A 17,204-nucleotide genomic window follows, 5' to 3' on the forward strand; every position below is an offset into this window, starting at 1 on the left:
AAAGGATCCTAATGATTATCGACGCGATTCCTTTGATCAGCTTCTGAACGACATTGAATGTGATCCAGATTACTTTCCGAATAATCAGTTCATGATTGGCTTTAACCAGATCGTAATTTCCGAAAACTCAGTTTAATTTTAATTCTAACTCTTGATTCCATTCATGTTCTCATCTAAATGAAAGTTCATGATGATCGATTTATAAAAAACTCAGGAAAACTACACATTTTGTTTTCAAAAGCTTTGATTAAATGAGTTTTCAAATCGTGACATATACTAAACTAGTACACACTGATAAAACAAGTTTAAACTGCTACACTGATAAAAATACTTGGTTTCTTATCTCAATTATAAGGTTATACATATTGTTTAGGGATGTAAGACTGCTCAATTCACTATTGATATACCTTTAGAATAAAGGTTACTAATAAAATTAGTAGATTTAAGGGCTGGGACCGTTTGCTACATTCCAAATCAAACAAAATATATTTGAACATTCTTTATTTACAATATTACGATAAATATAAACATTTTTATATAAAGATGACAATGCTTAGTAACAAAGAAATACACAGAGCAGATGTACTGGAAGCTGAGCTTGGTAATCCAAAATACTTCATTAGATCTTTTTCAACAGTGGACTTGAATTTTAATTTTTTTTCTATCGTCTGTAAGCCCGACTTGATAGACGAGCTTAGTGATGAGCTGTTTGGTTGCTGATCATAGAATTTTTGTACCTGAAAATGTTCACATACTTCTCATATTCATTCAAAAATTATAACCACTAGAAGACTGAAGGACCAGGTGAATAATTTTCTTCCCAAACTGCAGTTCCCCATATAAAAATTATTTTATTTCTGAATTGTTATATTCATAATTGCATAAAAAATTAATTTACTTGTCTTCTCTAAACGCGACAAGTTTAAGCAATTATTTAATAGTAATTTACATTATTAACTATACCAACCTTTGCTAGTTGATTTTGATTTGTACACATTGATACTATTCCACGGAAAAGTGACATTCCTTTTGTATAACTAAAAATAAATGGCAATAAATATTCATTAGAAATTTTTTATGATAACAACTTACTAATTCAATATCTGCTCATAGTTTTTAGTAAAATAATCGAAAGCTATATCTACACCATTCGGATTATTTTTACAAACTGTAGACCAGACCGTAGTGATATCTTGAAGTCTAATTACTGAAGATGAATTAATGGATTGAGTTAAGAATCTGAAATAATACAAAATTTGATACAAACTAACAAAATAAAATCTAGATTAATCCACAAACCATCTATTTATAGACGTTTCACACAGATGGCTCAAGGTTGCATCATTTTTTATAATTCAAGTTCAGAGCCCTAGATGGATCTGCTAACATAACTATATATCAAGTTGGCGAATTGGATAATTTAATGTTGGTAGACAATGTGCAGTTTCTCTTAATGACTCATTATTATTGTTTTGTGCTTGTGTTGTTGTGTCCTTTTGATTAGGTATGTTAGTAGTGGTTAATTATTAAAAATGACTTTAGATAAATGTTGTGTATAACTTTAAAAATCTATTAATGTGATGCATTTGTTCCCAAATCCTTATAAGGACTTAAAATGTTTCAATGGTTGGCTGCCGGCTGTAAACAATAGCTTCTTCAAGTTTTATTTTTACCTTTCGAATAAATACACACGTTAAGTTTAGATTATTATTATAATTTAAGGATTATCATATTACGTTCAAAAGCCTTTTTGTCAACATTTTACTTGAGTAATGAAGAAAGTGCTGTTGAAATAACTTGAATATTTTTCTTGTAACAAAATTACAATTAATAAATTTCCAAATTAATTTTTTTTCATAATAGTTCTAATAATTCCATCTTTTGTGATATTTATCTTGAAAATATCATTAGCAGCAGTTTGAACTAATTCAGATAAATCAAATTACGCGTCACGAATGAAATTAAATTTACCAGTATTTTATGAAGAAAGTCAATTCGGTTAGAACAATTAACATTGTCGTGATCCATCTAAATATAGATGATCTGTGGATTAATCGATAACTGAGACCCATATCTATCGTTATACGTCGATAATTTAGACATCTGCGGAATAGTTTTGCGCTAAACGTCAGACATTGATGCTAGAACCAGTGTACCCACCTATTTGCTTACAGACAAATTTTTGAGCTTTACTTTTGAAAATAGGTAAGTACTTACAAGGTGTTTGTTTGCTACACAGACAGTTTGTGGTAAATTGAATTGCTGTTTGTACATATTCTTGCACCCGAGCGCTACGTGAGGTAGAAGCGCCTCTGCATCCAACTGATAATGTTCAATTTATGAGTTTATATTTCAATCAAAGTGTTTTCAAGTTTTAAAGTAAGTATTCTCTATTATTTCTATATGATTTGATACTTAATAATAAAAGTTTCATACTTTCCCATTACCAAATTTAGTAGTATCTGCCAATTTGGCATCTCTATAACATCAGTTGTACAATTTGTACATCAAAATCAAAAAATTTTGATTGAATATTAAAATTTTGTTGATATTGTTACGAACTCATCCTCGACATGGACCGTGAAGCCGGTCCTGTCCGGTTATAATGGAAGTCTAAAGATTGGCGAATGCGGCGTTTTGAGTATGTTTTTTATAAACAGCGGCGAGTTGTTTGTATTTTATTTACTCACGTTTCAAGGTACTTATTGTTACTGGTGCATCCTAAACTGTTTAAAATGTCCCTAATTTCATGGGGTTGATCGATTTCGTGTAGTCTGTTCCATAAGAAATTCCAATCTTCTTGTATGTTTGAACTGTATCTAATAGCATTGCAATATACGAGATATCTTTGATTCGGATGAATCCTGTAAAATATATTTTCGATGGAAACTTTAATTTTATTAGTTAAATAAAAAATCTCTTACTTAATTTCATTACGTTTAAATTGTTGATACAGTTTCGTAGTTTCTAATATACATTTTTCTTGTCCACTTGAGCAAACTGTTGTCCACAACATGTTGAATTTGAGAACACTGATTTGGTTTATTGTCGTCCAATTCGTAAAAGATACCGAATTAATTATATTTTCGGTTAATTCAAGCACCATATTATTCATCTTTTTCCCCAATATGGAATCATTTCCAAAAATATTTTTTACTCCATCCAAACTTTTTATTGCCGCATACAATGGATAGTAAGATGTTTCGTTTTTCACGTACTGTAATATTTTGAATACTTCGGAATATTCCATTTTGGTTGAACTGGCCAAATTGAGGATATCATCTACTATTTGTGCTCTATCTAAATCTGAGAATTGATTGATATCAGATTTTAGTGCCGTTGTTAATCGCTCTAGCATGATGCTGTCGTAATGAACTCTGTAGTAACCTAAAAGAAATATTCAGTACTTAAAAATGGTTGATCCAAGTTACACCCGATGTACTTGGATCAACCTTCCCAGATGTACCGTTGGCACCACTGAGTTTTTGGCGGTATATCATTCCAAACAGCTGTTTTCTCTACCAAACAAACAACGAGTGATTTATATATAGTGTTGAACTTTAGTTTGTAGAGTCTCTCTGAACAAAAAGTGAGTTGAATCAACTATATAGTTTATTTAGGTATGTAATGAAGATTTATTACAAGTTGATGTTTTTGTTTAATTCGTTTAATTAAAATTAAAAAACCTTGTGGGTAAAGTCACTTCGCAGATCAACGGGGTTTCCTTGTCCACCTACTTTTCTTGTTTAATCTTCATTAAATTACTAACACTAAGCTTTTGTATTTTTGTTCTCGAAACAGATACTCCACAAGAAAGAAGTGTTTTCCATTTTTTCCCAAATATTTGTCAAGTGTCTTCTAATTGTTTTGGTGTGTGTATTAAAGTTTTTATTTTACCATCCTTTATTTTCATTAGGTATTTTCAAAGCGTAATCTAAATGAGTTTATCGAAGTTTGGTGTAATTCAAGTTTATGAAGATTTTTCTATATAAAAATAAACTAAATGGAGTAAGTTTCAACCTATAAAGATAGGAAAATGGTGGGAGGATAAATTACAGATGTGTAAAAAATATTAATTCAGTAGTTTGGGATCATAGTCGCACAAATGATTTTTTTTCTGGAAAATTCATCTACAAATATCCGAAATTTCATTGTAAACCTCAAAAATTGATTGACGGTATTATGTAACTAGAATAGGATGATAATGTTAAGTCAAATAAATATTTACGCCTTCCAGTATTTTGTACAATTATGTAAAATAAGAATATAAAACATTTTATTTAACCAGTGATTGCATCAATTTATAAATGGGTTACTAACCTTGTGAATTATGATTTATAACAATCCAACCGTTATCAGATAAAACATTATTCAACTGCAAGGATCTGTTTGGTTTCAACCAAGCTGTTTCAAACGTTTGACTTCCAGACAATTTATAAGTGATGGGTACATACCATTGCTTATCGTCAAAGTTTTCATACGAAAATCTTTTCTGGAATAAATTGAAAATATAAATATCTACTTCTTCTACTGAATTATTATTTTCCGTATCCTCAGTATCCCATTCAGGAAACCTCAGAGTTGACAAAGGGGTCAAGCTTGGATATTTCAGCCTTGGCCATTCGTTGACAACCCAGGCTTGGACCAAGGTTGGGTCAATCCTGGTTAACCCACCCTTGGCCATTCATTGGGGACCAAAGCTTCAGTTGTGGTTCATATATATGTTAATTTAAACATTGTTATATGTGCTTTTACCTTGAGGATTGTTAATTTTGTTGTAAATAGTCACAAAAACAGTTAGAATTTTGCACAATCCATTTCTCCATGTTTATAAAAAAGTTTCTAAACAATCAGTCATACCATTTGTATGTCAACTGTACACTGCTCAGGTTTTAGAACTGTACCAAGTTTTTGTCCAATATTTTCTAACTGTTTACAATACGAATAATTTATTTAGCATAAACAGTAATAAAAAATTTTGAATTTGGTGATTTTATTTCATCTAATGGGTCTTAAATGCTGGATTGTACTGTCTGGAGGACGTCCTGATAAAGATCGACGAAAATCCAATCTTTTTTTTAAATAATGAATAAATTGAAAGGAATGTATGCATTCAAGAATTCCTGTTCAGTAATCAATTGTTTCTGTTAAAAAAAAAATAGAAACAAAACAACGAGTTGCATTTGACAAATCGTTTAAAAGAAATAAAACTTGAGTTTAGGTTTCATACCTGTTTGTTCATACAATTAAGCCGGTACTACACGATGCGTCCAATGCTTCTAACGTTGGTCATGGAAAATCGGTTTTTTGACTCGATTCAAAAGAGTGCCTAACATTGAACTGAAAGAACGAACCAAAACTTGTGGTACAACTACACACACTTCTTCTTTTTGTACGTTTTGTATGAAAAAACAATGTTACTAGTAACATCCAGTTTATTTTGAAGGAATCTAGTTTAGGTGTAGTTCCAGTATTCCAAATGTTGGTGCAAACGTTGGAAGGTGAATGTTGACGCATCTTGTAGTTGCAGCACTGCATCCAGTCTTCCTTCCAATGATCAGCCGTACGCTGGAACGCGAATGTTGGTGCAAACGTTGGAAGCATCGTGTAGTACGGGCTTTAGATTAAAAACTTATCAGAAATATAAATATTGATACAGGGTAACAATTTGCATGTTTCCTGTGAGAACAAACCTACTTACAAACAATGTTTTATATATCAAAAAATTATAAAAAATAGAACGTTACCTGAGTAAGAATGACATTACTACCGTTTGTTTGGACTATGACAATCGGATATCCGCTTTCTTTGATCCAATTTTTTATAAATTCAGTAAATGGAATTGATTCTCGTAGAGTTCCATTCGGTATAACTTGAGTAAAAGCTTCCCACAAATCGTCAGGAGTTGTGGATTCAAAAACACTGAAATTAAAATTATTTCGCCAATAAAAAATCAATGATATTGTTAATGATTTTATTGAAAACAATGTTTTATCTATCGCATTCTTCTCAATATCGGAAATGGTGTCAAAACTTTCTCTCTTTAGTACATTTTTTTATGATTCGGAAGAGTCAGAAATCGAAAAGTGCTAGGTCTGTACGAGGTCTGGCTATTAAATAACGAGACTGTTTACGAAAAATAAAAATTATTTTACATTCGAATGCTCCCCTTCAATATACTCCCCTCCCCTCACCACACACGTTTCCATACGTTTTTTCCATTGATCGAAGCAGTGCTGGAAGTCTTCTTTGGTGAGTGCCTTTAGGAGCTCTGCCTTTTTTTGGCTTTACCGCTTCCATTGATTTAAATCGGACCCCTTTCAAATCAGATTTTATCTTGAGAAACAAAAAAAGTCATGCGGTGCCAAATCTGGTGAGTACGGTGGGTGTTCGAACACTGGAGTGGGCTTACTGGGCAAAAATTGCTTTCCAGATAGCGCGTTATGGGCAGGTGCATTGTCCTAATGCAAAATCTGGCAGTTCGAACGAACTCGTTCTCGCAGTGTTGCCAAAACTGACAAATGGTAAGTCTGGTTGACAGTTTGACTGTCAACTGTCTCACTAAAGCGCGTACACCACTCAAAAACACGCGCACGAGATAGAGAATTGTCCCCATAGGCCTCTCGCAACAATTTATAGCACTCAGTCGGAGTTTTTTTTCAATTTAACGAGAAATTTGAGATTAATACGTTGCTCCTGTTTTTCGGCACGAGAAAAAACACGTTCGTTTCAAACCGCTACTGCACAAATACTATAATAGTGACGGACACGTGTTTTGGGACGTGCATGGACGAGATATCGAGACACCCAATGCTCAAACCTACCCGTCTAGGGCGCCCTCTAGACGCGCAGTCTCGTTATTTAATAGCCAGACCTAGCAGAACGATATTACAATGTATTTATAAAAATACTTACTTATTTTTTATATACTGACGAAGAGCCGACTGAAAAATGTTTGTGCCAACAAGATTCTCAATCATCCGTATTATACATGCGCCTATAACAAAAAATACTTCAGCAAAAAATCGAGATTATACTGCAGGAACCATTTGCCTATTACATGTACGAGACTCAAATGTTTGTTGAAGTTGTAGTTAATAAACAAAGTTTGAAGAAATTCAAATCAAACAGAGATTATAAATAAAGCAGTCTAGGCAAAAACCTAGGGTTATAAAAGACAGTTTACTACTAATGATGTTAAAACACAACGCTTACCTTTATTATAAGATATTATATCGAATTTGTTGCTTATTTGTTCAGGTGTCCATGCTTCATGGATCAAAGAATTATTATTAGACGTCCCATCTTCTAGTAATGCGCTGTATTGTTGATCAATAATAAATTGTTTATCCATTTCGAAAGTTCCCATACCATCAATCTATAAAATATCTCGATAAACATTCTTATTAAAGGGTATTCTGTATTATTCAAATCATTAACATGCCAGTGGATACTCGTGATAACATTTATTTCAACGCATTCAATTAACTTTGTAGTGGATGAACGAAAATTCGTTTTAATTTTCCCGCTCGATTTAGACGAGTGCGCATCCAAATGCCAACGGACGCCATGGAGTCTCCATTTTGATCTGTGTATAAGTTACAGCGTTGTCAAGTGTATGTCTTGAAATTATTTTGTCCTAGAAAGGGGATTATGCATCAAACGCTGTTGGGTTTGTTGTTACAGCTGATTTGATACAAACAGTATTGCAGATTTTTTGAATTAGAACGATGTCGTGTGATTTAAGCCTAAAGGTATGTATTTCCACCAGTACTTAGACCTATATTATATATTTATATATGTACAAGGTTTTTCCGGAAAACACTGATAAAAGCTTATAATTTGAGTTTATTTTTATTATACCGCATGACTTCATTTGACGCTCTAAGTCAACGTTGAACGTTGAAATTCCACGTTAAAATATTCGACGCAATTGTCGTAGTGGTTTATCAATTTTCAACTAGCTGACCCGGCGAACTCTGTTCCGCCTTAAAGGCAATAAATAAGCCGATTTTCGAATTTACTAAGTTTTTTTATTATGTCCGCTCCTAGCTCCTCTCCAACTCAACCGATTTAAATGGTCAAAAGCTCAAAAGAAAGAGGCTGTTTTGGCGAGTGTTCTTAAACCAAAACAAACTCTGTAGCTATATTAGAACCTGAGATATAGATCTTTGAATATAGAAAAATTGCCAAAAACCTACAAAAATCCATAACTTCACATTGAATGTCCGCGCCTAGCTCCTCTCCAACTCAACCGATTTACATGGTCAAAAGCTCAAAAGAAAGAGGCTGTTTAGGCGAGTGTTCTTAAACTAAAACGAACTCTGTAGCTATATTAGAACCTGAGATATAGATCTTTGAATATAGAAAAATTGCCAAAAACCTACAAAAATCCATAACTTCACATTGAATGTCCGCGCCTAGCTCCTCTCCAACTCAACCGATTTAAATGGTCAAAAGCTCAAAAGAAAGAGGCTGTTTTGGCGAGTGTTCTTAAACCAAAACAAACTCTGTAGCTATATTAGAACCTGAGATATAGATCTTTGAATATAGAAAAATTGCCAAAAACCTACAAAAATCCATAACTTCACATTGAATGTCCGCGCCTAGCTCCTCTCCAACTCAACCGATTTACATGGTCAAAAGCTCAAAAGAAAGAGGCTGTTTAGGCGAGTGTTCTTAAACTAAAACGAACTCTGTAGCTATATTAGAACCTGAGATATAGATCTTTGAATGTAGAAAAATTGCCAAAAACCTACAAAAATCCATAACTCCACATTGAATGTCCGCGCCTAGCTCCTCTCCAACTCAACCGATTTAAATGGTCAAAAGCTCCAAAGAAAGAAGGTGTTTCAGCGAGTGTTCTTAAACCAAAACGAACTCTGTAGCTATATTAGAACCTGAGATATAGATCTTTGAATATAGAAAAATTGCCAAAAACCTACAAAAATCCATAACTCCACATTGAATGTCCGCGCTTAGCTCCTCTCCAACTCAACCGATTTAAATGGTCAAAAGCTCAAAAGAAAGAAGGTATTTCAGCGAGTGTTCTTAAACCAAAACGATGTCTCTATCTTGAATAGAACCTGAGATATTGAGGATAGAACGTGTGTATGTGAAAAACTCCCATAAGTAATGTAATCGCATTTGAGTATAACTTGAGAATGGTGAAAATTATATGAAATCCGATGATTGATGGCTGCTCTGTGCATCAATACCTTTCATTGAAAAAAAAATTAAGCAAATCGGTTGGGTAGAACGCCTGAACGGACTCGGAATGGAAATCATCAATTTTTTTAATATATAAGATTATTGAGCTTAAAGTATCGTTTATTTTTTTAGATAAAATATTGTATGTTCGTTGAAATAATTCACTCACCTGATGTAATATGAAATATTGAAAATATCTAGCAAAACCCTCGTTTAAAAACACGCTATCCCACCATTTTGTTGTTACTAAATTCCCAAACCACATGTGAGAAAATTCATGAGATATTATTGATAGAATTTGTTGTTTATATATATCACCACTCAAATTTTCGTTCCACAATAGGGTTAATTCTCTGCAATATTAAAAATAATGGGTCAGAATCAAATTATAATTAGAGAAGTTTTTCGATAAACTGTATATCTATTTCTGATAATCTAACATTGTTATCAAATGTGTCCAAATAAGGAAAATTGTGTTAATTGTCGTTTTATGGGGAATATTTTTCACGGTGTAAAACGACCATACATCAAATATGATGAACCATATACAATGTTTGTCAAAAAATAGGAATTTTACTTTTTATTTCGGAGAATATTGACCGAACAGAAAATTGATCAGCCAGATATCTGATATTATTTATCAGCCACGAAGAATTATTATTTTTATTAACTCTAGATTAGAATTAGTAATGTACTTGTGACTATGAAGGAGAAAATTTTGATGTACGAACTGAGAGGTGTACATACATCTACACCAGACCTACCCCAAGCTCATTTATTCATTGAGATCCATCCAGTACCCCTGATTTATTATTTCTTCGAGATTGCCTTTCCCTTGCTTGGTTATAGGCTTCTCTCTTGCCTATTCTTGTCCGTCGCAACAACTTCGAGTCAGAGCGCTCTGCGTGTTGGCTTTGAGCTCTCTCTTTCTCATTTATTTATTGGGATCCACCCAATACCCTGATTTAGTATTACATGGGGATTGTTATAGGTTTCTTTCTGGTTCTATTCATGCTTAGAAAAACTTTTGTTTTATTTTATGTCGACATCTTCTCTTGGGAATTCTCTTCTTCCCATTCTTTGATCACTTCCTTGTCTTTAAGCATAGAGGCGTCCCATATCTTCCTATATTCGATAAGGGATAAGTTGTGCGAGATCTTCCGAAGTTTGCACACCAGTAGAAGTTGTATACGTCCTTATCCTATCCATGTTTTGTCAGATAATAGTTTAAGTAACCATATTTTCTTTCTGCCCAGTTCTTCACGCTCCTGATTAAGCTTTGGATCCCTCGTCTTCTAATGTCGTTGTTTCATTTATTGTGTCGTCTTCGGGATGACACAAGGACGTTCAAAATCACGCAATTTGTACTGATGCTAAATTTAGAATTGTCTTTAAAAGCGTATTGAACAACAAATCTGAACAGTACAAAATTATTATTCTTACCTGTACGTTATCATCCCCCAGTTTTCCATAGCACCCGCTTCAAATTCTGGTAAAGCAACTTGCCCCAGTTTTTTAATATTAGTTACATTATGATAATAATTGGTCCATTTATCTAAAGTTTCTACGATTTTAATCCCGTATTCCAATGCGAGCTCTCGATCTTTAATCGTAGAGTTTCTCGAACAAACTTCGAAAAAAGTACTACCAACTATACGGGAAGTGCACGTGAATTTAGTTATTGTAAATGCTAACAAATAGGTTGACATGCGTAACGTTTCTGAAAAGGTTCTTGTGGCTATGTGATTTCTAAAATATCAATTGAATATGGATACATTAGTTTACAGTATATCTATCTACTAAAAAATGTAATCATTGAGTTTTTAATGCTTTTTTCTGATGTGCAAAAAATGACGTAGTGAACAATAATAGTTAGACATCATATTCGTATCCTAGAAATTCCGATAGAGCTCTCTGCTTTCCCTGCACTTCGCTTCCTGAATTTTCCGGAAAACTATCGAGGTGCCTATGGAAGAAGCGGAGCTTTCGTCCCCCTATTGCACCCCAAATTTTTCAATTATAGCAGAAGATCCTCTATAAATTCGATACAATATTTATTTCTGAGTAAATTCTGCATACCAAAAGTTTTAGTAGCCGAAATTTTACTGAGAATTTCTTAACACGTGTGCAAACATATTTATCAGTACTAATATCTTCATACCCCCGTCGTTATTATATAATTTGTCTTTAGGGATTTTTTAATAAAACATTTTTATTTATTAATTGTTTAGAACGTATCTTCTTCATAGATCTGCAAAAAGTATTTGACCGGGTTCGGTTAGAAGATGTTGTACTACAGATAAGTAACTCATACCTTAATCAAAGTCATAGAGACTCACTGAGTTCACTCCTTTTCAACATAATTATGGATGAAATAATAAAGCAAGTACGCAGATTGAAAAAAACGAAGACGACCTCCAAAGGCTGCTATATCGCTTCAATTGCCCACCAAAATCTCTAAACACGATGATTTCTGCCTCCAAAACAAAAAGCCTGACAAGATCAAAAATATTTCTCAGATGCAAGCTGGTCGTAGACGACAAAATAATCCAGCAAGAAATGGAATTCCGGATATGGTGGTATTGAGTTAGAGGTAAGGCAGCAAACAATAAAAGCAGCCGGATGTCTGAACGACACTATGTGGAAAAACAAATACTCAAGTAATGAGTCTAAGTCAAGTAATATGGAGTAGGAAGAAGAAGAAGTATCTTCTTCAGACATTTTTCTTCTGTCGATCACCCTCAACCTTCGATCTTTCCCTCGATTAACATTTGTAGAAATTAATAGTTCGTATTTCGGATTATATGCCCTAAGTATGGCGTTTACCTCTTTTTAATTATTTCAAAAACTTCTCGTTGTTTGTTTAACAAGTCTTTGTATCTCTTCATTTGCTAGTCTAGCGGTCCAGGGTACTCCAAGGATTCTGCGGTATATCCACATTTGGAAAGCCTCTAATAAATTAAATTCTATCCTTGCTCAATTTCCAACATTCCATACTATAGAGAAGCTCCGAATACATAGCATTTTTAGATGTGGCATTTCATGTATAGTTTCCAGAAAGCCTCATGCCCGAATACTTAAATCTTTGCTTTTTTTAAAAAATCTACACCATCTTCTTATGCGGTGTCTTCAACTCATACATTGAAAAAAGCGAGTTACTTCATTCCTATTTAGTTTTTTGTATACTGACCAATTACCAAAACGGATACATTGGTATCTAAATAATGAGTTGATCTATAACAAGTTTCATTTGAGACTTATAAATTAGGGTTGGCAATGGTAACAGGGGTGAAATATAAAAGTTAACATTTAACCTTTTTTTACTTACTCTTCATCAAAATTATCCACAAACCCTGGCGTATTCGAAAAAGCTACGAAACCCATTGGATACGAAATAGACAATGCGAAAGTAGCTTTATACTGAGGTTCGTCAAAACACGGAAATACTCTTCTGGCATTTGTCGCTTCGAATTGTGTAGCGAGTAAGTATTCTACTGTATCGTTCACTGTATATTGACCCACGTACAATCCATGTAAATTGACTGTTTCCACTGTTCCAAAGTACTCTATCTCTAAATCATAATCTATTCCAACCGTTATGTTTTTCGTTAATTTTACTGTTAATATCTCGGTAGTATAATTAGTAGAAACATTATTAATAGCTACCGTGAAATTTTCATTGTATTTCAAAGACATGGAGGAAATATTAACAGCAGAATGAAGATGCACAACATCTGTTGGTTTAGTCACTTGGAACCTTATAATTACTGCACCAGTAAACGTGTTACTTTCTCTAGTCAATACTTCGGTAGGTATTGAAAACATAATTTGATATCTTGAAGGGATGGAAGTATTTGGCAATCGATAGTTTTCATAGATGCTACCGTAAACGTCATTTCCAGTAAAGAAAATTATGAATAACGTGATTAAACGCCACATTTTCATATCCAACTATAAACTGTAAACGAAAATCGTACAAAAAAATAAATAAAAACATAAACGATGTTTGATAATTAACTTTAATTAGTTTTACTTTATCTATTTCTATTTGAATTTTGGTAATGAACGCTTCTGTACTTTGACGACATTTTGATTTCTTACTAAGGTATTGAAGTAGTAAAATTTTCTACTTTTGTTGCCTGGATGTGTATTATAACAATCCTTCAAATAAAAATAGATAAAGTAAAAGATTTATTATTACTGCAAAGTATTTAAATTGTTATTTCCAGGTTGGTTATCTTTAAGTGAAGAATACTTTTTGTTTCTTCTAAATTTACTCTTACTATTATTTATCGTTTCTCCCTTGAATTGTCATTCCAACGTCATTCACCACAATGGTAATTTATTTCTAATTATCTCAATTCGGTCTTTTGAATTTCGTTTGAAACGGTTAAGTGTGAATCCATCCCTGCTTGTCAGTTTCCTACCATAGCCGCTTGAGGCGCAATTTTACAAGTGAAGTTTAAACCTCAAACGTCAAACGTCAGTTTAAGCCACAGATATTGATTTTTTTCTCGTTTTGTAGATGGCGTTTACAAATACACTTCGTTATTATCATTACCAACGGTCTGGAGGTAGTTTAAACTTGTGTTTAATATGAAAATATGAATTCTAACCTAGCTTTCCCACATTTTTCACGTTTTCACAATATTAATTCGTGGAAAGTGCTTTGATTTTGCTGAAATGACTGATTATATTTCATATTTGATCGACACGATGATGGTAATGATGACGAAATTACCAATATTTTTGTTTATAAACCTTTCTTCAACAATTAAAATTGACAAGTGATACAAACCGTTTTTTTTTGTATTCTCTATTTCAACAGATAAAAAATGTTTAAAATAGAGTTTAATCTATGGTTTAAACTTCAATCTAGCTTAACCCCAAGTTGTAAAATAGCACCTTAGTGAGCGATTTGGAAATAATTTAGTCAAGGACGGATCGTGTCATAAATTCGCTAACTGCATATTCCTCAACCTCCAAACATTCTTGCCTTGCGAGTATTTCATTCTTATACGAGTGCTGATACATTCCAAGTAACATCCTTCATGTATTGACACAAACCCCATTCGGAACTGTCTAAATGACCTTACTCTTACTTACTTACAGCTCTACTAGACGATGCTTTTTCTGGAAGCTCAAGAAGAAACTACCCTATCAATCCTTCAGCTACCAGCGATAGCCCCCGAGGTTTTCCCTAATAATTACCTTGCCATTTTGAAAATTCCCCATCGCTATTAGGTGAAACCCTCTTCTATATCCCACCTCGTCGATGTTGCTGATTTCCTGCGGTTTTCCTGTAACCTGGTGAACCCGATCATCAACCAAATGGCCGAATTCAGTCCACGCTACAATACCCTCAGAAATCCACCACAATTCCTGCCCCGCAGACGTAATTTTTTTTATATTAGTGCTAAATCTTTAGTATTTCTCACTCTACAAGAATAATGCTTCATTCCACTCAATAACGTCTCTTATGTTTGCTAAATTAACTGCCTTTTCCACCAGATTTAACATTGGTTGAAATATGCAATAAAAGTGAAACAGATAAAATTTGGTTAGTACAAATATTAGAATGTGAAAAGTGTCTCCAGTTGAAAAGGTTTCTGTGTAAAATATTTGAAATTTGCGCCAAATATGAATAAATTTTGATAAAGACCGAAAAAGTCGAAACGTCAATTTGTACCTGTTCTTTTAAACTGATTTTCTGTCGAAAGAGACCTTAATTAAGACGATTCTTAACAAAAAACATAAGAAAAGGGCTAATAAGTGAAAAGTTGTGGAAAATTAAGACTCACCTAACAACCAGGACTCTACTAAACGACTTAATAATCAAACAGAATGAAGGTAATGACAGTACCGCTTATCTTATCTAGAAATAAGAGTCAGTTGTAAATATCGCATTAAACATAATACAAACTAATTTAATGCAAATTTCGTGAGGTATTCAAAAATAAAAAAAAATAAGTAAAATATTTTGAATATAGTAAAAATATCATTTTAGTTCAGTAAACAGAATGTCCATCTTCGGAAAAGAAAGTTAAACAAAATTTGGAGGTTATAAAAGCAGAAAATATTGAAGTTTTTTTACCGTAATTTTTACTGCGCAAACTGTCTAGTTAATAGAAATAAAAACATATTATTGTCAATAGCTGTGCGTCATTTTTTTACATAAAATGCCTAATTAAATGTGCGAGCTGGTCTTGATTAAACAACACATTCTTCTTATCCGTTTTTGCCTGATTTCTTCGCTCAAACGTTGCAATAAATTCGCATAATACTCGCCGTTGATAGTTTTTGGTTTCCCAAGATATTCAATAAAAATTATGCCACGCGAATCTCAAAAAACCAACGCCATAACCTTGCTTGCAGATGGAACGGTCTTTGCCTGCTACCAAACAAATACTAAACAACGTGGCATCTTCAAACTTGAAATGTATTATGTATAAATCATGTACCATCGAATACGGTGGTATTTTACAACCACAGCCATCTCTAGGTCAGGTCAGGTACTTCGATAAATTTCATATATTCATATAATTTGCGTTGAACTAGGTATAAAAATTTTATCCACTTAATAAACTGAATTATAATGTTTTTTTCGAAACCAAAACATACACATCCTTAACAATATATTTTAATTTGGTTATTTGTTTACTTGATAATGTAAATAATTTGATAAAACTAACTAAATAGATTTTTATTATAGCATTGCTGTTTATTATACAAATAAAGACATCAGACAAGTAAATTCATACCAATATGTACACAATTAATACAATGTTTGATTATTTGAACACATTTATTACGAAAATTAGTATTTTCAGTCTAGTTACACTGCCATTATCTCATTAAAACTATCAAAAATCATTCTATAACTCCATTCTTCAATAACTGAAAATAAATTGGTTGGTTGATAATTTTTTAAACGTCCTTGAAACTTCATATTCTAGGATATGTTGTCCTCAAAATATCCTTCAGCATAATCGAAGTTTTACGAATTTTACGAACGTGTTTCTGCCGTAGAGCCGGCCCTGCCTAGATGTATTGAAATTCTAAAATTCGGCGAAAGGACAATAAATTGCGGAATCAGTTTGATGTTTTTATAGCAAGCGGTTTATTTGAATTATTTCTTTCATATAATTTTGTTTTGTTTCTTTATTTTTTCTAGAATACTTAAGAATTTCGTTTGTACATATAAGCGAATTCGTTCAGCGCAGTTCAGTTCAGTTTATAATAAATAATCGTAGTGGTCAAAACGAATTAGTAAACTAATCGAAGAATTTCAATAAATTATTTTAGTGATAGTGATAAGTGAATTGTTATGAGTTAGTTAAGTGTATATAGTGTTTGAATAAATTAACAACGTAAGAGAAATTATTTATTAATTCGTTGTACGAATAGAAATCAAGTAAATGAGGAAAATATTACAATAATATCATAAGTGTCAATCTTTTTTGTCCATGTCAAGCGCCCTTAAGGCCCATTTTAATTACATGCGAGCTACAATACTAGTAAAGAATCTAGTGACTTTTAATTTAACAATTACGTATCAAATTAGCCCGATTCATTAGAACACTTTTCGTCTTCTGTGGTTCACTCCAAGTTAAATGTTTGTGGTTTTTAATTTAATCTTTTTGGCTGACTCGTTATTTTTAATTATGGAAGATAGAGGTAAGGAAAACTCTTCCTTATGGGGTTTAATCTTCAAATGTGTCTGTCTGGAAGCGAAAAATAGTGTATGGACTTCCGAAAACGGGAACCCATCGATTGGCTTCAAATTTTTATCGCACACTAAATGATTGTATCTAAAAGGATTTTTGGCGTCTTGTAAGAAAAGGGAAAGGAATAAAAACTCCACAAACTCCTTCATCCAGCACTTGCATATTCTTTTGCAATATCTTTCTTTGGGTAAAAATCCGATTTTCTTGCACCTTGCATCACGATTTTTGAACTTATTTCTGCGAGAGAGATGAATAAATTTTATCCAC

General features: G+C 32.9%; 1 protein-coding gene across 1 annotated transcript; it reads right to left on the reverse strand.

Annotated features, from left to right (window-relative positions):
* Positions 1-486: 486 nt before the first annotated feature.
* On the reverse strand, positions 487-15,093 carry LOC130893317 (aminopeptidase N-like). Its single transcript, XM_057799322.1, has 13 exons — positions 15,012-15,093; positions 12,539-13,168; positions 10,654-10,959; positions 9,380-9,563; positions 7,216-7,378; positions 6,916-6,997; positions 5,748-5,922; positions 4,321-4,492; positions 2,925-3,387; positions 2,691-2,864; positions 1,093-1,239; positions 968-1,037; positions 487-737 (listed from the first exon to the last, which is right to left on the reverse strand). Exons 2-13 carry the CDS (start codon positions 13,153-13,155, stop codon positions 534-536), a joined length of 2,757 nt encoding a protein of 918 aa, XP_057655305.1. The 5' UTR covers positions 13,156-13,168; positions 15,012-15,093; the 3' UTR covers positions 487-533.
* Positions 15,094-17,204: the final 2,111 nt, after the last annotated feature.

The sequence above is a fragment of the Diorhabda carinulata genome, chromosome 4 (assembly GCF_026250575.1).
Source record: "Diorhabda carinulata isolate Delta chromosome 4, icDioCari1.1, whole genome shotgun sequence".
In the NCBI taxonomy this organism is placed as follows: domain Eukaryota; kingdom Metazoa; phylum Arthropoda; class Insecta; order Coleoptera; family Chrysomelidae; genus Diorhabda; species Diorhabda carinulata.

Bases quoted from the DNA above. Each gene is read 5' to 3' on its own strand.
- LOC130893317 (XM_057799322.1), bottom strand. From the start codon at position 13,155: ATGAAAATGTGGCGTTTAATCACGTTATTCATAATTTTCTTTACTGGA. The intron at 2,865-2,924 runs GTAAGAGATTTT...TATATTTTACAG, and splicing joins TTTAAACGTAATGAAATTAA to GATTCATCCGAATCAAAGAT. The intron at 738-967 runs GTTGGTATAGTT...GAACATTTTCAG, and splicing joins ATCAAAATCAACTAGCAAAG to GTACAAAAATTCTATGATCA.